Source organism: Talpa occidentalis, unplaced genomic scaffold (assembly GCF_014898055.3).
Source record: "Talpa occidentalis isolate TD23 unplaced genomic scaffold, MPIMG_talOcc4v2.1 talOcc4.14, whole genome shotgun sequence".
Lineage (NCBI taxonomy): Eukaryota > Metazoa > Chordata > Mammalia > Eulipotyphla > Talpidae > Talpa > Talpa occidentalis.
In genome coordinates this window covers 48951203-48972793 of record NW_023601433.1, presented here as the reverse complement: position 1 = coordinate 48972793, position 21591 = coordinate 48951203, and the positions used below count along the sequence as shown (strand labels likewise).

At 36.1% G+C, this 21591-nt stretch overlaps 1 protein-coding gene across 1 annotated transcript in view; it reads left to right on the top strand.

Annotated features, from left to right (window-relative positions):
- Positions 1-4845: 4845 nt before the first annotated feature.
- LOC119244620 (coiled-coil domain-containing protein 7-like) overlaps positions 4846-21591 on the top strand; it is a 51776-nt gene continuing 35030 nt past the window's right edge. Inside the window, exons 1-7 of the mRNA XM_054695027.1 lie at positions 4846-5078; positions 7172-7502; positions 8554-8646; positions 13685-13768; positions 16202-16222; positions 16562-16594; positions 20292-20455. Of these exons, the coding sequence (XP_054551002.1) occupies positions 7221-7502; positions 8554-8646; positions 13685-13768; positions 16202-16222; positions 16562-16594; positions 20292-20455 (677 nt within the window). The 5' untranslated portion in view covers positions 4846-5078; positions 7172-7220. The remainder of the gene's footprint in view (positions 5079-7171; positions 7503-8553; positions 8647-13684; positions 13769-16201; positions 16223-16561; positions 16595-20291; positions 20456-21591) is intronic.

Here is a 21591-nt window from a genome sequence, read left to right as displayed (position 1 = left end):
TTGTGGGTAAAACTCCATCCAAATGGAATGATTGGCCCAGAGCAAGGCCCCAAAGCCTGCCACAAGTACAAAGCATCTTCCAGTGGGGACCCACAGAAAAGGGTCAGAAACAACCAGACAAGCCTGGAAGGAAAAGAGCAAAATCAAAATCAAGATAAAAGCTGCCACTGACACCTCCCTACAGGTCTCACCCACATCTGTGTCACCCAGTCCATGACCAAAAGGCAAGCACAGTTACTTCACATATCTCTCCATTCCATGTGCCTCCTCCAGGTCTCCTCCTGGTTCTCCATCCTGCTTCCTTCCTTCTCACTCTCCTCTGCAGCTTCTTCTCTTCCTCTGTTCAGCTCCACCCTCCTTTTGGGTGGGGCAGGAAACCTGGAACCTCCCCCTTTCCTGGGGACCACCCTGTTACAATATCAATGAGACCACTGATGGTGTCTTAAATTCTGATTTAATTCACTTAGCATTATTCCTTCCAGTTTCATCCGTGTTGTGGCAAATTGCAAGATTTTATATTTTTTTAAATAGCTACAAAGTATTCTATTGTGTATATAGCCCATATTTTTCAAATAAAGTTTTTTGACCTAGGGCACTAGATTTGTCTATGGAAAATGGTGCTACAAAGAAATATCTCTTCAATTTTTTAATTTTAATTTTCAGGCAGATTCCTAGTCATAGAATCACTGGATAATATGGAAGATCTATTTTTAATATTTTGAGAAAATTATACAGTTTTCCATAGGGGTTGGACCAATCTACATTTCCAACAACAGTATATGAGGGTTCCTTTCTCCAGATCCTCCCCAACACTTGTTTCTGGACTTTTTGAAATGGGCCATTCTTACAGGTGTGAAGTGCTAGTTTCACTGTGGTTTTGATTTGAATTTCCCTGATGATAAATAATGAGGAGAATTTTTTTCATGGGTCTGTTAACCATCTGTATATTTTCTTTGGAGAAGTTTATATTTAGTTCTTCTGTCCATTTTTCAATTGGGTTATTTGTTGAGTTGTATGAATTCTTTATATATCTTGGATATCAACCGTTTGTCATATGTATGATGTGCAAATATGTTCTCCCATTCAGTTGGGTGTATTTTAGTTTCAGTGTTGGTTTCTTCTGGTGTGCACAAATTTTTAGTTTAATGCAGTCCATTTTTGTTAGTACTTACTTTTCCTTGATATTGGAGACAAGTCCATAAGACATCAGTGAAGCCATTATCATAGAGCATTTTACCTATGTTTTCTTCTATATATTTTTCTAGTTTCAGGTCTTATATTCAATTCTTTAATCCATTTTGATTTAATTTTATGATGACCTAATTTTATTTATTTATTTATTTATTTATTTGTTTATTTATTTATTTATTTATTGATGATGACCTAATTTTAATCTGATGCATATGACTGTCCAGTGTTTCCTACAACATTGGTTGTAGAAGTTCTCCTTTCTCCAATGTAAACTCTTGGCTCCTTTGTTGTAGATTAACTGTCCATATAAGTATGGGTTGATTTCTGAAATTCCTTTGGTATGTGTGTCTGTTTTTGTTCCAGATTCATACTGTTTGGATTACTGTAGTTTTATAGTATAGCTTGAAGGCTATAGTTTGAAGAGTTACCAAAACTCTTCCTCTTCTTTTGTCAGGATAAATTTTTGGCTATTCAGAGTTTTTTGTGATTCCTTATGAATATCAGTAATGTTTGTTCAATTCCTCTAAAGAATGCAGTTAGGGCCTTGATAGGAATGTATATAGGGATTGGACTGAATCTATATATATCATAAGGTAAGATGGTCATTTTATCAAAATTATTTGTTCTGACCCATAAACAGTAACTATCCTTACTTTTTTTTGTGTCTTCAATATCTTTTAGCAATGCCTTACAGTTTTCATTGCATAGGATCTTCATATCCATTTTTAAGTTTATTCCTACCTATTTATTTTTTTTATGTAATGATAAATGGGAATGTTTTCTTTATTGCTTCCTATTCTAACTCATTGTTTCTTAATAGGAAAACAATTGATTTTTGTACATTGATTTTGTTCTGCTACTTTGCTCCAATGATTTGTTTCAATTAGTTTTTTAGTGGAGTCTTTAGTCTTTGTACATTATCATGTCATCTGAAAATATGATAATTTTACTTGTTCTTTCCCATATTGAATTCCTTTTATATCTTTCTCTTGCCTAATTGCTATAATTAATATTTTCAATACTATGTTGACTGTTGGTGGTGAAAGTGGACACCCTGGTCTTACACCAGATCCTATTGGAAAAGCTTTCAGGTTTACACCATTTGGAATGAGGTTAGCTGTAGGTTTGTCATATAAAGCTTATTATGTTGAAATATGTTCCATCTATTCCCAGTTTTCTGAAGGTTTTTATCATAGATGGTTGTTGTTGAGTCTTATCAAGTACTTTCTCAGCATCTAGTGATATGATAACATAACTTTTAGCTTTCCTGTTGTTGATGTTGTGAATTATGTTGATTGAGTTTTAGATGTTGAACAATCCCTGTGTCTCTGCAAAAATTTCCACTTGTTTGTGCTGTATGATCCTTTTAATACATTTCTAAATTTGCTCTTCTGAGATTGTGTTGAAGATTTTTTCATCTTTATTCATCAGGGAAATTGGCCTTTATTTTTCCATTTTTTGTGGTATTTCTGTTTGTGATTGTTACCAGAGTAGCATTGGCCTCATAAAATGTTAGGAAGTTTTCCCTCTGTCTCATTTTTTTTTTGGGTGAGTTTTAGGATAGCTAATGAATATTAGTTCATATTTGAAGGTTTGGTAGAACTCATTATTGAAACTAGTCCTGAACTTTTGATTTTTGGGAGACTTTTTATTGCCTTTTCAATTTCCTTACTTATGATTATTCTGTTCAACTTTTCTATTTCTTCATGATTCAGTCACTATAGATTGTATATTTCTAAGAATTATTCCAACTTTTCTAGGTTATTAACTTACTAGTCTATTTATATTCATAGCTATGTCATATGATCTTCTGATTTTCTGAGATGTCTGTTGTAACTTCTGTTTGTTTCTGATTTTCTTGTTTGAGTTTTGTCCCTAGAGGTTTGTCAATTTTTTTTTTTTCCAGTTATTTTGAAGAACCTTAGAACAGGACCTACAAGCAGATATGGATGCTGGATTTTTGTCTGGATTTGGTTGAATGGGTTTTAGTTCGCGTATGCTAATTGGTCAAATTGACCATTGAGATTTTACTAGTTAAGTTAGAAATGACTAGATGTAATCAATATTCAGGGTTCTGGAAAGCAGTAAAAATCTGCTATATTAAATAATTAATTTTTAATTGAGGTAATATTTCGATACTCCCATCAGGTATTGACACTTGAGGCTTGAGGATCTCTCTTTTAAATTATCTCTACAGACCTACAGCTAACATCATTCCAAATGCCATAAACCTAAAATCTTTAGAAAGCTTGAGGCTCTTTCTTTTAAATTGTCTCTTTTTTGATTTTTATTTCTGTCTTTCCTACTCCGCCTACTTCAGTGACTTCAGGTTGGTGTAGTGATCAAAAGGTTTTATAACTAACTGTATGTTATTATTATTGTTATATTACATATTAAAAAATGGCCAAATGTTAATTGTAAACTGGAAGGCTTTTTCATGTCTCTTTTCTGTTAATCTTTTTTTTTTTTCTTTTCTGTTAATCTTAACTGTAACTACTAGTGGTATGCTGGTGGTAGCTTGCACTATCTCTTGAGAACTGATTGTGAAACTTTCAGTAATTTGGTGAGGCAGTCACTATTAACTCAAACCAGTCACTATTAACATTTAAATTACATGGAGTTAATGTTTTTATTATTAAAACATCTTATTCTCATCAAAAAACTTTAGTTGAAGCATTTGAAATGATAATCTTCAATTTTTTTAAGGCAAAATTAAGTCAAACTAAAAAAACTGTATCTGGAAAATTGCATATGAAAATAGTACAAAAGAACTGATGACAAGAGACTGCTTATGCAGAGCAACTCATCTTAGAGTTCATTCCTAGTCCACTTTATTTATAATTAATAAATTTTAACTGCGGTAACAGTGGGAGAGCCCCATCAGGTATTACCACCATAGTGCATCCCCCAGCAGCTCCCCCACACTCCACCCCACAGACCATTATGCCTCTCTCCCTCCCTGTTCTTGCCCCTCCCCCAAACCCTCCCCGCTTGGTGTTTGCTGCACAGTCTGGAATCAGACTCCCACAAAACTCAATGAAAGGAATTTTTTTTTTTTTTTTAAGATTTATTTATTTATTCAAGAACTGGGGTATAGGTCAGAGGTGGGGGAGGGTGAGAGGATTCACCAGAGACAGAGTGGGGAACAGAACAGTCAGACTGATGAAATACACTGCTGAGGGGAGCAGTGGGCGAGACAGGAGAGGTCTGCCGCGCCATGTGGGAATCTCCCTGGCCGGCCGGGAATCGAACCTGCGCTGCAGAGACTGTGGACAGCTTCGCACCGCTACGCTCAACCCGCTGCACCACCGGGGAGGCCCAATGAAAGGAATTTTAGACAATGGCAGATGAAGGCCTGTGCTCAGATTTTACTGGGGAAGCCCAAGTTCTCAAAGAACCAACCAGACTGTATTTTATTTCTTTAGGTCAAATGCCTGAAAGAACCTGGGTTTGTGAAGCGTCCTGAGAAGAACTGCACAGGCAGGCGAGAGAGCAAGAAAGGGAAAAAGAGGTCTGGGTTGAACATTACAGTTCTTTGAGGAGGCCACAGTTTTCTAAATTCTCACTTCTTCCGCTCTGTGCAAGCGGCGGCTTGGCATCAGGCTCCATGCGGAGCTCGTGCCCACCCAGAACTGACATTGGCTGCGGCTCGCGCGGGTGGACCCGCTGGCGAGCCCCTAGTGGTCGTTGCTGCCCACTGTGGGCCGCAAAGGCCCCTTTTCCCCCGCACAAATGTCAGTTTTTAAAATAGCAGAGCTGGTTTCAGGATGGTTTACAGGCTTCTCTCTTAAAGGAAGCCTGAGAGGCACAGAAACAACTTTCTTACGTTAGAGCCAACTTCACCAAGGCAAAACCACCCAGTAACGGACTTCCAGCAGCCTCAGCAGGTGCGCTAACTACTGAGAAGCGAGGGGGGGGGGGCTTCATTTAATTGTGAGAGTTTTCTTTAAATTCTCTAGCAAAAATATCCTTTTCTTCTAAATTTGCCTCCAAGTGACTGCTTCATTGGCATTTTGCTTCTTTTGATGCAGGATCTAAGGCAAATTATACCTTTCCTTTCCACCCACTCCCTTAGTTTTGTATACTGGATCACTGAAGGCTTTTTGAAATAAGTAACAACTTAATCCTTGAAGGAAGACCACAAAACATTTATCGTTGTTGGTGGGAACTGATAAACTTGGGCGAATTTATGGTAATATAAAAACACTTAAGATTATTAGGAGGGTTAAATGAAGTAAATATATAAAATCTCTAAATACTTTTCATCTAAATGCAGATGTTCACTGGATGCAACTTTTATTTCTGTCTTTGTATGACTATCATGGGTCCATCTGTTAAAGTCTTTTTCCAGCTTCTGGTGAGTGTCCTATCCTTTCGCTACTGGTTTCTTGAAGTAACCCACATTTTTGCTGTCCTGACTCCTGCCATAGATAAACTTTTCCTGTTATCTGTCTAAAATGCATTGACCTATTTGTACATTAAAACCAATTTCTTCTTGTTTGCTCAAGGACATCATGTCAACAATTTCCATTTCTGAGTTTTTGCTTTCCACTGGATCATTTCCACTAGAGTATGCATTCATTTCCTAGGACTACTGTAAACCACAGGCTGCTTTTAAACCACAAACTTGGTGGTTTAAAAACAATAGAAATTTACTTTCTCGGAGTGTTGCAGGCTGCAAGTCTGAAATCAAGGTGTTGGCAGAGTTAGAACTTTCTGTAGGCTCTGAGGAGAATTTGTTCCATGTTTCTGGGTTCTGGTGGTTGCTGGCTATCCTAGGAGTCCCCTGACAGACTCATGGCTTCAGTCTCAACCTCTCGCTTCACATGCTGTTTTTATCGATGTGTGTCAGTGTCTATTTTTAGTTGCAATAAGGGCACTTCCTGGCATTGGATTAGGGCCCATCCTAGTTCAGTTTGAACTTATCTCTTCCTGGAAGTTTAAGCAAAATATATGGGGTTGTTTGTTTCCTATTGCTGCTGTAATAAAGTACCACAAACTGGGTAGCTTAAAACGATAGAAAATTATTCTCTCATAGTTCTTGAGTCTACGAGTCTGACATCAAGTTATTTATTGTCAGGGCTATTTTCCCCCCTGAAAGTTCTACGGAAGACTCTTCTCTCACTTTCTCCTAACTTTGGGTGGATTCTGGCAATCCTTATCACTCTGTGGCTTACAGTTGTATCACTCTAATCTCTCCCTCTGTTATTACATGTCTTTCTTGTATGTCTCATGTACCTGAGTTTTACCTGACTTTCTAATAATGGCACCTTCCTTAGTATTAGGGTCTACCATAATCCAGATGTTAAGATGAGTTCATCTTAATATTTGTTAACACTGGTAAAGACTATATTTGCAAACACTATTATATACACAAACACCAGGTGTTAGTACTGGAACAGTATACAGTTTTACTAGTCTAAGTGTGTAGAGTTTCAGACAGTGGAGGAATAATTCTATTCTAAAATTTTCCTATAAAAAAATTCCTATGGGCACACATATACTTTAAGAGTCTTTGAGAAGAGGTCTTGTGCTGAGTCTTAATTAATATATTTTGAAGAGAAAGTAGTAAAGAACAAAAATATAAGATCTGGTCAGTTAATACTCCCTTATTCAGAATGACTTTGGTGGTGCCTTGATATTACTCTGTTGATACTCTGGGCCTAGGTTGTCACTCCTATGGAAATAATGATAAATATAAAGGGTATACTGAGGAAAAGTTAAATAATTAATATTTTTCCTAAATGTATTCTCTCGTTAATGCCATTGTTTTCTTCTTTTCCTTCTGTCCCCATCCTAATTGCCCATGCATAAATCAGTCTTCATTCACCTCTAGAATTTTCTCAAAGGTTTGTTTTTATTTGTTGCTAGAAATATTTCCTTATCCATATCCAGGATTGATATTGGAATTTGTCATCTTTAAGGCAATTGATAATCCTGTCATCATATTAAATCTGAACTCTTAATATTTTATTCACAGGGAGGAATAAAATTTTCATCTATAATTTGGAAGAAAAGTAAATAATAAAATGAAGCCAGTAAAACATTTGTTTGCCTCTACTAATAAATTGGCAAATGTTCCAGAATTAAAGTATAAAAGAAGAGTTCCTCATTCACCATTGTCACCTAAAACAAAGGAAAAGCATAATGCAAAATTAACACACGATAAGACCATTGAACCAATGGTCTTAAGATCTCCACCCACAGTAGAATCCATCATAAGGTATGCTTTGCCCATTCCATCAAGTAAGACAAAGGAGTTAATAGCAGAAGGTGAATCCATCAGGAAAATTACCAAACGTCTGAAAATGGTAAGATACACATTGGTCCCTGTGTTGGGAGTCCCCATGGCCATCCCTGGGTTTAATATTTTGTTAGGAGGACTTGTTGGGCTCAGGATATTGTCATATTTTTACAGTGAAAGGATAGAAAGCAAAATCAACAAAAAGAAAAGGCACAGGAGTGAAGTTTGGAGGTTACCAGATCAAGATTCCCATGTTTTTCTCTTTTTGGAATCACATAGGACATGTTTAATTCTTCCAGCAATAATTATGAAAACACATGTGAAATATCTACCAGAAAACCTTATTAGAGACTCAGTGTTTAGATTTTACTGAGAGTTAGTCCACTTAGGTACTCTGTTAACATTTACTAAAATACAGACTCCCTGAAGGAAGCAGGTATTCAGTATAAATTACACTTTTCACTTTATCTACCTTTACCAGTGAATGATGGGAAACTTTCTGAAATTTAAGCTCTGAGACACCAGTCCAAGGCCAACCTTGTTAACTCCTCTTGCCCTTTAGTAACTTTGCTTCTTAGTGTTTGGGGAAAAACCTCCCTTTGTCTGAGTTTCTTTTGGCACAATGATCCAAAATTGAATTGTAAATGTACTGATGTGAGAACAATGAGGAATTGCACAAATACAAAGAGAATGTAATTTGTCAAACTTTCAAAAATAGAAGTTTGCCTAAAGTTTGATTAACTCAGAGAATTTCCTTTAAAATGTGTTTTTTGAGTCTCCATCTCTATTCCCCTCCCCCCCTTCAAAGAATAAAGTCAAGTCAGATTTTGAGGCAAACTTAGGTGGTAAATGGAGTTCATGCTTCAACTATTCACAGACAGGTCATCTCCCTTTAAGTTATCTGTCAACACAAATGGGAGCCACAGGCCTCTTTCTATTGCTAGGGAGAAAGGTCAAGAACTATTGCTCATCTCTTCATGATAGGAAATGGAGTATGAGATTGAACATTTATATTTATGGCATTGAAAAAGATCAACATGATTGATCAAGTATCTTTTACATTTAATATAATAATTTTAGGCTATGAAAGTACTTAACTCGCTTTGATTTTTTCAAAGGTTGCTTATAATTTGGAAAAAACCTATGGATTTTCCGCTGAAAATGGAGAACAACCAGCTGTGAAGGCTGCAAATGAAGAATTAACTTTGTCTGTAAGTATATTTATACTAACATAGAGACATTGAACAGGGCTTTTTTTTTTTTTTTTTGAGGTTATACATGTTCTTAATGATATCTGTCCATGAAAAAGATCCTTTTTGGGACCTTGAGCATTGTATACTGTTTTTTCCATCCTCTGCCAACACTTATCTTAAAGTTTAATTAAGGCTTATCTTTGTAGATATTTGTGATCAGCCCCTTGTCAGATGATGGTGTGCAAATATTTTCTCCCATTCAGTAGGGAGTCTTTTTGTTTTGCTGTGCAGAAACTTTTCAGTTTGATGTAGTCCCAGATTTCAGGTCTTAGAGCCAAAATCTTTATCTACTTAGAACAGATTTTTGCATATGAGATGGGGTATATTGAATCTGTATATTGCTTTGGGTAACTTGGCCATTTTTAAATGTTAATTCTTCCATTCCATGAACAGGGGATATCTTTCCATTTATTTGTGTCTACTATTTCTTTTAACAATGTGTTATTGTACAGGTCCTTTGCCTTTTTTGCTATGTTTATTCCTAGATATTTTATTTTTTTCGTTGAGATTGTAAATGGGTTTGTTTTCTTAATTTCATCTTTCTTCCAGCTCCTTGTTTGCATATAGGAATGCAACTGATTTTTGTCAATTGATTTTATAACTTGTCAGTCTACAAATTTTTTCAGTTAGTTTTCTAGTGGACTTTTAAGGATTTTCTATGTTTTTTTTTTTAAATGATTATCTTAGACCATTCTTTTTTTTTTTAAGAATTATTTATTTATGCATACAAGAGCTGGGGTGCAGGCCAGTGATGTGGGGGTGGGGTGGGGGGGGGAGTGAGAGGATTCACCAGAGACAGACATTCTGCTCCCACCTGTTCTGGGGAGCAGAACAGGCAGATTGACTGAAATACACTGCTGAGGGGAGCAGCAGGAGAGTCAGGAGAGGTCTGCTGCGCCATGTGGGTTACTCCCTGGCCGGCAGGAATCAAACTAGTGCTACAGTGGCTGGCCATAGCTTGATAGCACTGTCCTTAACCCCTGCATCACCAGGGAGGCCCCAGCATTCTTAATGGTTATATAGGTCTGGAACCTTCATACCTTTTCTGCCACATTATGGAAAAATTCAGGTGGGGTGGAATTTGGTGGAAAAATTGGTTGGTGAGTGATTTCCGTTAGGAACTCTTCCTTATTTCAATACATGTGTCAATCTAAATATCTCTCAGAGACTCAACTGATTTTTTTTGATTTTTAAAATGTTATTTGTCGATACTGACCTATTTTTTGATTGCACATCCTGGTCAAATGCTTTTCTCCTTCCACCATGCCTCCTCTAGATATGGATATGGCTTTGTTTCTTTGCTCATAATGAGCATTGTTCTGTGGAATTTAAATTATCAAGGTTTCTTTGTGTCCTCTCCTTTTCAGCATTCTCAAGGAAAAGCCTGTTTTATTTTATATGTTTTTTTCTTTTGGGGAAGTTAATGCTGGAGTGAAGGCCTCATATATCTTTTTGCCTGCAAAACATAAGTGGCCTTTCTGCCTCCTCTTTTAAGGGTCGTTAAGAAGGACTGTGCAACAATTTCTTTTAAAGGCACATTTATTCAGTGTCATGATCAGACTATTACATTTAACAATCAACAGCATAGGTGCAAAAAAACCTCTACATTAAAACGCTTTGTTGAAGTGTTTTACACATTCCACAGAACAAAAACTAAAATAACCTGTTATACAATTAGTCAGAAGTACAGTCCTTGAGTTTTTTGCTCATATACATGAGTTTTGCCTAAAACGTGTCTTTTTTGTAGCAGTTTAAACCTGCCACGATAATCTGTTGTAACCTGCAGCGTCCCTGTCTTCTCTTACTTCTCTCACTCTCCTGCTGAGTTTTGTTTCCTGGCAGTTAATTAAAACCTTGTGCCATAGCCATACCTAGTGCTGCTGCTGAAGCCGCCAGAGCCACCATGGTTTCATGGTGGCAAAGTATTGGCCTCTACTACCATAGGGGCCAGAGTTTCTGCCTACAAAGTTTCCTCTTTTCATAGGTCACAGCTGTGACCATGATCCTGTAGACAAAATTGTCATTCAGAAATACTGTGAATGATTTCAATCACTTCAATTTTCCCATACTCCTCAAAATAATCTCTTAGGTGATGTTCTTTTGTGCCTTCTTTAATGCTACCAACAAAAATCTTTTTCACAGTTAATTGGGCACTGGGTCCCTGAGAATTTTCTCTTGACATGACCCTCTTTTGTTCTAAAACTCTCCCTCCATCTTGTGTGGTCTTGCATTCATACCTGCATCCACCTTCTCCACTGTGGTATAAGTGACAAATCCAAAGACTCTGGATCATGTGATGCTGGAGCTTTCATTACCTCGTGTTCTGTGAGCATTCCCCATTTCAGATTCTCATCAGTTGTTTCAAAGCTTAAACATCAAACGAAGAGCTCCTGCAGCTGTTCTGGCTCCTTGGGAAACTCTTAGGTATGATGGGAGGGGGTGATTTTTATGATGTTTGTTCAGTGGCGTCCATGGGCAGAAATGAGTCTCTCTTTTTGTCTTATTGTTCTGTTTGAGATACATGGCTATCCTTATTGCTAAAGGAGATTGGGAAATTTATATATTATTTTTTTTAAATAATAAATTTTATTTTTATATTCCCCCATACAATTGCAAACCCTCCATTCTGACCCCAATCCCTCCCCTCCCGCCCCCCACCCCCCAAAAAGTGTCTCTGGTTCATAGTTTTTTGTTGATTTTGATTTTCACTTTCTTATAGTTATTCATTTTCCTGGTCCCTTATTTAAGTTTTCTAGATTCCTGCTATGAGTGAGACCATCCGGTATTTTTCTTTTTCTTTCTGGCTTATTTCGCTGAGCATGATCCCTTCCAGCGCCATCCATGTTGCTGCAAATTGCATGTGTTTATCTTTTTTGAATGCTGAGTAATATTCCATGGTGTATATGTACCACATCTTCTTGATCCAGTCATCTATTTTTGGGCATTTGGGCTGTTTCCAAAGCTTAGCTATTGTAAATAGTGCTGCTATAAACATAGGGGTGCAGGTGTTCTTTGGAATGGATGTTTCTGTGTCCTTTGGGTAAATACCTAGGAGTGGAATTGCTGGATCGTATGGAAGCTCTATGTTTAGTAGGTCCAGAAATCTCCACACAGCTCTCCATAGTGGTTGGACCAGTTTGCACTCCCACCAACAGTGTAGAAGAGTTCCTTTTTCTCCACAACCTTGCCAACATTTGATGTTGCTAGTTTTTTTAATATGTGCCATTCTCACTGGTGTAAGATGGTATCTCATGGTAGTTTTGATTTGCATTTCCCTGATTACAAGTGATGTTGAACATATTTTCATATGTCTGTTGGCCATTTGCGGAAATTTATATATTATTTTAATTACACACAATGTTCCTCCTCAATAAAATTGAGGTCCTGGTAATAAGGAAAAAAGAAACAATATAAAGTATTCAGCTAATAGTTTCTATTATAATGATATTCTACTTGTTTATAATGATATTATTGTCATTCTTTTTAACAATTTCAACAACCACATAACAGATCTTTCCCAATAATCTGCTGTCTCTTTCTATTGAATTACTTTGCTCTTGTCTTATTTCCTATCCTGCCTCAACCACTGACAAGATGATGTCATTTAGTCCTTGTCATTACCAATAACTGTAACTTTTCCATAATTTGAATTTCAATCTTTCTAAACTCTGACAACTAATTCGTGTTTCCCACTCATTCTGACATCATTCTGACACCACTGTTCCTTGGGTCTCATTGGGGACCATAATGTGTCTATCTTAGTCTTTTATAGTCCTATGCCCTTTTTGTGCCCTTTCTTATCTAGCTTCAATTCCATTTTCCATTATTATTGCTCCCTTGTATATGTTCTTTAATCTCTTGTCCTATTCCCTGTCTTTCTTTCACTGACCTCATTTTGTTAAACTGTAACTCTGATCAAATTGATCTTCATTTTCTTTCAATTAGTGGCACCTGAATGTGGCTGATGGAAATCCCCAAGTTTGCTAAGGGCTTTGGTTTATGGTTGTTGTTAGTACTTTAGTTCATTCATCTTCCCATTCTCCTGAATGATTATTTCAGTTATCTCCACTCTCTCCTATGTGATTATTGGGTCTTTCCTATGACAAGAAAGTATATGAGCCTATAAGTATGTTTAATGCAATGTGGAGGAAATATATTCCTTATGCAGAATATACTATAACAATCTTTACGGTCTATAAGCATCCAAAATATTTTTTTATCATTGGCCATTTCTCAGAGTTGGAAATCACTATAAGGAGAAATTTAGTCATTGTGACATTTTAATTTGTAACTATTTTTTCCTCAAAGTTTTCTATTGCCTATAAGCAAGAACAAAAGAATGTAACTCTTAGCAAGAATACTTATAAGGGGCCTCCCTGGTGGTGCAAGGGGTTAACTCACAGCACTATGAAGCTATTCACAGCCACAGCATATGAGTTCGATCCCTGGCCAGGGAACTACCCACATGGTGCAGCAGACCTCTCCTGACTTGCCCGCTGCTCCCCTCAGCAGTGTATTTCAGTCAATCCACTTGTTCTGCTCCCCACTATGTCTCTGGTGAATCCTCTCACCTCCCATACCTCTGGTCTGTACCCCAGTTCTTGTATGCATGAATAAACAAATCTTTAAAAAAAGAGAATACTTGTAATCAGAAGTCATTTTCTTATAAATGATATGCCGTAGTTTATAGTAGTTACCTTTCTTTGGGCTTCCTGTAAATTTCAGAAGTTGAAGTTTGGGATCTTGATTTTCTGTGCAGAGAATGGGAGGAGAGACATTATTGGGTCATAGCAAAAATGGGTCACTTCCCAGAAGGTACTTGCTTCTATACTTTCTTTCTGGGAGGATTTGCTAATATAGTCTTTGGAGAATGGTTTCTTGCCTTATGTGTATAAAGGTACATAAGCATCTCAAAAGTAGTTAAATATACTAAAATTCAAATGAATATGGATTCTGTAGTAAAAGCAATTTTCTGCTTTGTTGTCCTTTTCAAAAGATTGGGGATGATCTGAATTCAAGCTTGGTATCTACTTCACAATTTGCAGCTGAGTTAGATGAAACAGTAAAGGAAGAACAAACTGTATGTATTTTGTGTAAATTGCCAATTTTATCTATTTATAAGGAACAATGTTAATAATAGCAAACAACATTAACTACATTAATGGCTAATTAATATTTTCATAAGTTATTAATTTATTAGTAAAATATTTAAAGATATATTGGTTGTTTGAACTTGAATATGATAATTTCATTGGTAATATTAGTCTACATGCAGTATCTTAAAGAGTTATAAAAGGATTTTGAAAGCTTTATTTATTTTTTAATTCTAATCAGGCATTTAGAACTGTGAATTTTCCTTTAAGTACAGTGTTGATTGAGTAATTACTGTTTCCATATGTAGTAATGTTTTATTGTGCTTTTCCCAAGAGAGCTTATATTACAAAAATTCAATGTTATACTGAAAAACTTTTAAATTAAGGCATGCAAAGGAGGAAAATGAAAAATCACCAGAATCCTATTTCTCCAATAGAACCAACTATTGTTAACATATTTTTATTTAATTTCCTGCTTTTCCATAGTTATAAATATTATTTAAAAAAATAAGATAATATCTATATATCCTATTTGGTAATAATCTTTCTTATTTTTGAGTTTTGAAAGTTAGCATCTATTGTATTATTCTAACTGAAAAAATATTGTGGTACATTTGAAAGTAAGAAAAGAACATTGGATAGCAAATTGTCTGTGATCTCTAATACATAAACACCATTAACATTTAAGAATATATTTTATAGTGCTTTACTGTGATGATATACGCATATATCTATACATTCACACAAACACACATTTATATGTACATTTATGTCTACATTTTCTCAGTTATTTTTATTGTGTAAAATATACTTGCTACAAACTTAGTTTTACTAGTTTTAACTATACCTTTTAGAGTTATAAAGTATTTTCATATTGTTGTGCAACCATCACTGCCATCATCTCATACTCTTTTCATCTTGTAAAACTAACCTCTATGTGCATTAAATAATACTTCCCTATGACCTAATTTTCTAGTACCTGGCAATTACCATTTTATTCTGTTACTTTGAGTATTCCTTCCTTCCCTCCTGCTGTTGCTTACATAGGAGATCATGTAATACTTGTGTCCCTGTGTCTGGCTTATTTCACTTAGCATATATTCCAAATCCATACATAGTATTACTAAGAGCAGGATTTCCTTCTTTTCTTTTATGGCTGAACAATATTCCATTGCATATACAATCATTTATTGGGTTTGAATTGTGTATGTGTGGTTGTAACAATTACAATCATTTCAGTATTACATTTTCTAGATGGCAAATTGACATTTTTGACTTTTGATTGATTTTGTGTATTCAGTTTCTTTCACTGTTCCTCATACCATTTCTTTGCATTTTCCTTTAAAAATATCAAGTAGTAGTATTTTTTTTAAAGATTTATTTATTTATACAAGAACCGGGGTATAGGCCAGATTCACGGGAGGGTGAGAGGATTCACCGGAGGGTGAGAGGATTCACCAGAGACGGAGTGGGGAACAGAATAGGCAGACTGACGAAATTCACTGCTGAGGGGAGCAGTGGGCACAACAGGAGAGGTCTGCGGCACCATGTGGGACCCTCGCCGGCCGGCCGGTATCAAACTGGTGCTGCAGAGTCTGCAGACAGCTTCACAGCACTGTGCTCAACCGGCTGCGCTACCAGGGGAAGCCCTCAAGTAGTAGTATTTTAGATGTTGGTTTTTAGGCCCTTTAGTGGATCTAGGTTATATGGAAAAGGTAATGTTGGTAAGATAATGCTTTTTCATTATTATCTGTTATATGAAATTATACGTATATAATTCTGTGAAGAATTTAAATTTTATTCCTTACCTATTTTTTAAGACTTTTTTTTGAATGCCACCTTTTTTTTTTTAAAGATTTATTTATTTATGCATACAAAAGCTGGGGTACAGCTGGGGTACGGGGGGTACAGCTGGGGTACAGGGGTCGGTGAGAGGATTCACCAGAGACAAAGCGGGGAACAGAACACGCAGACTGACTTAAATACACTGCTGAGGGGAGCTCAGGCGAGACAGGAGAGGTCTGCCTTGCCATGTGTGTTTCTCTCTGGCCGGCCAGGGATCGAACTAGTGCTGCAGAGGCTGTGGATTGCTTCATAGTGCGGTGCTTAACCCCTTGCGCCACCAAGGAGGCCTTTTTCCTTACTTATTTTAAGAAAATAAATGAAATCTTATATGTGAATTACTTTAGAATCTCCTAATATATATGTATAAAGATGGAAAATTGTTTTTTTCCTAGAACTAAAGAATTACAAGTTGTACTTAAAACTCTATAAATACAAAAATATTGAGATTTTGGATTAGAGACTTACAGTTTTTTAGTATTATGATTTGAAATTATGAGATGAGTTAAATATTTTCATCATATGCATTAAGAAGAATTTTATTTTTAAATATTTTAATTTCAAACTTTATTTTTCAGCTTTTGGAATCTGTCTTCAAGGTATGTTCAATATATTTCAGTTTAAATCTTCTAAAAGGTGTTACATAGATATATTCACACATATATGTATATATACACACACATATACATATCATGTTTAAATACAGCAGAGTTTTTAAATTTTGAGGATGCAAAATGAATTCCCAAATTTGCTTACATTAAAAAAAAATGTATGCTCCAGTATATGTTGGATTAATTCCATTCTGAACCTTAGGAGATATAACATTTGGGTTCAGGGCTAATATTTAATAAATGAAGATGCATGTACACATACATACATTTATTTCACTGCAGAAATAGAACTTGTTAATAATTTTTTTCTATTTCCCTTTTTAAAAGTGGTTTCAACAGCAAGTCAATCAGATGGAAGAGGTAAATATAACATTTGAAAATTTTTAAATTATTATTTTATCTTAAATGTCTTTGTGATTGGTTTCTGGAGAGTTTTTCTCTTCATGTGATACTGTATTTCCTTAAGACCTCAAGGTGTCACTATTATATTTTTCTGCCCATTTTGTTGATATAAATTTCCCTATAAAAACATCTGTAGCAGAAACTTAGATTGTTGAACTACTTTTATTTTTCCCACAGGTGGTGCTATTGTTTAATTTTACTTTATTTGGTCTCTGCTGTTTTTGTAGGCACTGAGACCTGAGACCTGTTTTTACTTTTGCTGAGTTAGCAGGGTTGGAGAGTGGACTGGAGGGTTCTAATGGAAGAGGGATGGCTTGCATTTGTTGCAATGCTGATATCCTTCCTCTCTGGGGTTCCAGCACTGAGACTCTGCAGTCTGTGCTGTCAGTATGCTTCATGAGGTCAGGACCAGTTTTGAATTTTGGAGAAGGAGAAAGCCAGAACACAGTCTCTGTTCTTACTAGAGACCTGATCTGTAGGGATCATCTCAACTCCTCTGTACATGTATTTCACTCTCCCATCTCCAGGACCTCCTGGCTGAGCTGGCAGTCTCTCTATCAGTGTATTCGTCCCTGGACCACAGCTTTATTCAATGAAGCATGACTCTCCTCTGATGTCTAAGGGGGAATTTCAGTATTGCCCAATGTCACAGGATTCTTTAAGTCTAGTGTACTTCTGATAAACTGTTAGATGCTCCTCTTGGGAGCAAAACAAGGAACTTCCTCTGTCACCATCTTGGTGTCAGATTGATGGATCATATTTAAATATCACTGAGGTAACAGTTACATATGTACATTTTAGAACTCCAAATTAGAGTTACTGAATTAAAATGTTTTGCGTGTGTAGTTTAGAAATCTGCCTCTTTAACAGGTAAAGGAACCTGGTAAAGGATTATTATGCTTACTATATGCACATTAATTATCTTCAATTATCTTTTGCAATAATCTTATTATTGTCAGTTCATTTTGGTGAGGCTAATGCCAGTGGTCATGTTGCAATTACAAGATACATATTGAAGCCCTAAAAATTTTATGGTGAGCTCCCAAAGGAATATGTACACTAAGCAAATAGCCTATATGCTTCAGAGTTATTTTGTGTCCAACAGGTTCTTTTGATGAAATTTTACAGCAGATTATTCCACTGTCTAGTCCATATTCCTTTAGTTCTATGGCATCATCTCTCATTAAAGACTTATGTTCAAATTTAATCATTACTGGGAAATACAGTGTATCTTTTAGGGTTAAATCAAGAGACAAAAACCATTCACTAATTTGAATAAAGTTTAGCATAAGAGGTTTTGTAACAAGATAATGCCTACTAAAGAGGTAAAGACAAGGGATAGCATAGGGATAGAAGACAGTCATCCCTTGGTGTCCTTGGGTATTTGTTCCAGGACCCTCCAAAGAAACCAAAATACAAGGATGCTCATGTTCCTTCTATAAAATGCTTATAATTTGCATATGACATATGCATGTCTTCCTATGTATTTTTTACCTTTTTTTTTTTTAAAAGATTTATTTATTTATACAAGCTCTGGGGTACAGGCCAGAGGCGCGGGAGGGTGAGAGAATTCACTAGAGACAGAGCAGGAAGCAGAATAGGCAGAAGGACCAAAGTACACTGCTGAGGAGAGCAGCAGGCGAGACAGGAGAGGTCTGCCGCGCCATGTGGGAATCTCCCTGGCTGGCTGGGATTCGAACTGGCGCTGCAGAGGCTTCAGACAGCTTCACAGCGTTGCACTCAACCTGCTGCACCACAGGGGAGGCCCATTCCTATATATTTGAAATCATGTACAGATTATTTGTAATACTTAATACAATGTAAATGCTATATAAATAGTTATGCTGTATTGTTTAGGGAATGATAACAAGAACAGATAGTATACATGCTCAGTACAGTTGTAACCATTGAGCAGACATAACTACATAGCACACATTTTTTATTATTTGTTCATTGAAATTATGGATGCAGAAGCCATAGATAAAGAGGACTGACTGTGTAAGATGCAGCTTGTACCACAAGGGTGGAAGCAAGCACTCCAGTAAGGAAAAAAAATGAATACCCTTGTCTTTCCCCTTCCCCTAACATGGGGCTAATACCAGACTACGTAAAGAAGGAAGCAGCTGACCTTTCTGGATTGCAGATAAATTTGTTGGGTGCCATTTCAACAGAAGTGGAACTCATTGGGGAGCTGTCCATGAAGGTGGCACACTAGGGGACCATCCTTTATGGTGCTGAGAAAAGCCATATTCCAGGGAGTTACTGTACCTGTTGCTGGAAAACTGTGCAAGTGTTAAGCTAATAAGTTTCCCAAAGGGAGTGTCTGCATTGATGGATTTGCTAGGAATTTCCAGGAGGAAATATATACTCGTGAGGATATACGAGGTCAGAACTTTTGCCAGGAAACCACCAACGGGATGGTGCTGGTCAAACTTGCTAGAGATAAATACAGTTAGGTATACAGTGCATAACCCTAGGTATAAACAGAAAGAGAAATGAAAGAACTAGGAAGACAAGATTCTGTAGGGTACTTTCTCTTCTGGAATGTAGAACACCCTACTAGTAAAGGTTAATGTCATTAGTAGGGAAATGTTCTGCTATTCTATGCAGAACAAAGAACAGTACATTTCTAAATGATAGTCAGCATATTGATGGTGTAACTGCTTATTCTTCCACTTCTAGACTCTTTATGATTGGTGACCTCTTCTTTGGAGTCTCAACTTTGTCCATAGAATTTCCATACATCTCCTACTTCGCTTCTGGTGGATCTGTATTGTCCAACATGACATTCAGTACTCTACCCAGTATTTTCTGTTACCATTTACTAATCCTATTTCCTATTTATTTATTTATTTATTTTTGGCTAATTCTAGACTGTGCTGTGATTACTCCCCCTGCCCCCACACTCCCAGTTTTTCTTTTAACCAGAAGGATTAGGATTACAACTACATGGTTGTAACTTTGTATTCTCCTGTCAAAACTTCCTGACCGCTATAGTTATTCCGCTTGTTTGTCTTCACACATTGACTCTAAGTTTCTTTCACTCAGTTTTTTTGGCTCACTAATAGGTAAACTTTGTAAAAGTAGACTTATTGCCTAGAATAGCAATTGTGACCTGTAATTTTATTCTATGGATCTAACTGATTCTCCTTACTACTCATTATTCTGTAGCTTGCTTTATTCCAGGTAGCTTGAGATACCCAACTGGGCCTAAGTTTTCTCCATACATCTGAGGAATACCAGCCCCATAGACTCATGTATTAAATTGTTTGGGAGAAATTACGATCTCTCCATAATTTGTCATAGTGAGAGTATTCTTAGGATTTTGGTGGGGGGGCAATTATTTTGGAGTTCTCTTTTAAATATTTTAAATTGCTCTTCACTGATCCCACAATTGTTACTGAACTTGCATAAAATTCTTATAAAAATAATAAATTGATTAATTTCAGTTTCGATGATTAAAAGCCATTACTTTATAATTCTGTCATTAGATAATTGCTTATATAAGTACGTTTGTACCATACTAGTATTTGATTATAGTATAGATAAGAATACTATAAAATAAATTATTTAAACATGACAAATAAAATCATAAAATTTCTTTAAGGCATAGGAACAAAATTTCTTAGGTGACTTATTAATTTTATTATTTCAGATAAATAAAGATCAAGATATTTCAGAAGCAGAATTACCAGCATCTAAAAATGCTCTTCTTAGCATTTCACAAATAATAAAGCAAGTGCAAAAACTTAAAGAGCTGAAAAATCGCCTTACACACAGGTCTGGGACCTCCTTGGAAGCCATATTGTCTAAATCCATGTAAGTAAAATATGTGTTAACAGAATTAAAAACAACAAGAGTGAGCATATCATTAGTAACAAATGTTAGATAATGATCAATTATTAAATAGTACATAACTTTAAAATCAAATAAAAATTTGGTCAGTTTGAAATCTTAACAGTTTGAAATGATGCTGTCCAATACAGAGGTCACCAGCCGCATGCAGCAATTGAAATTGAAATTCAATTCATTTTAATTTAAAAACTAGTTCTTAGTCACAGTAGTATCATTCAAGTGCTAAGTAGCCACATGTGGCTGTTAAAAAGTTCTATTGAATATTGGTGGTTTAAAAATATCTGTTTTATAAACTTTTCCTTACAGTTTGAATTTGTATTTGATCTATAACAATAGAAAAGTTCTAGTTCAAGTACAAAACACAACAAAGCAAAAACAGACAATTATAAACCAGAGACATCCTGCAGGGGAAGAGGAGGGAGAGGGATCAGAGGGAGGGAGGGAGAAGCATACAGAACTGTGGTGATGGTGCATGGGTGCCTTGGGAAAGGAAACTCTATGGGGACTCAATCTGAGGGGGTGGAGGGAAGCAAATATTGTTTTAAAAAATTAAAAAAATGATAAATGTCAAAATTAAAAAAAAAAGAAAAGATAAAAAAAAGAAAAGTTCCAGTTCCAGTGAACAAATGTTTAACATGAATCATAACAGCAGTTATGGTCCATCAATTAATTGCCAGACTCCACTCAGGTTATAGACCCCGAACCCTTTGAATTAAGGAGAGGTTGGGGCCCCTTGAAGAAGGACCTTAATACACTTTACAAAAGTTAGGCCATTAATCTTTCTTTTAATCTTCTCCAAAGGAACCTACTATATTTTACCAGCGTGACTGCATTGAAAAAAAAAGAAAATAATCAGACTTTTCAGGACTTACTATTTACTGGCTCTGAACTCACATTAATTCCAGGAAACCCCAAATATTAAGATAGTCTATCAGTCAAAGTAGAGGGTATAGAGGTCAGGTGATCAATAGACTTTCAGCTGTTTTATCTTATGGTGGGTCAGGTGGATCCATGAACCAATCCTTCATTTCATAATTAGAATAAACATAGTGAACTACTGGAAGAATCTCCACATTGTTACTTTAACCCCAATCTATTAT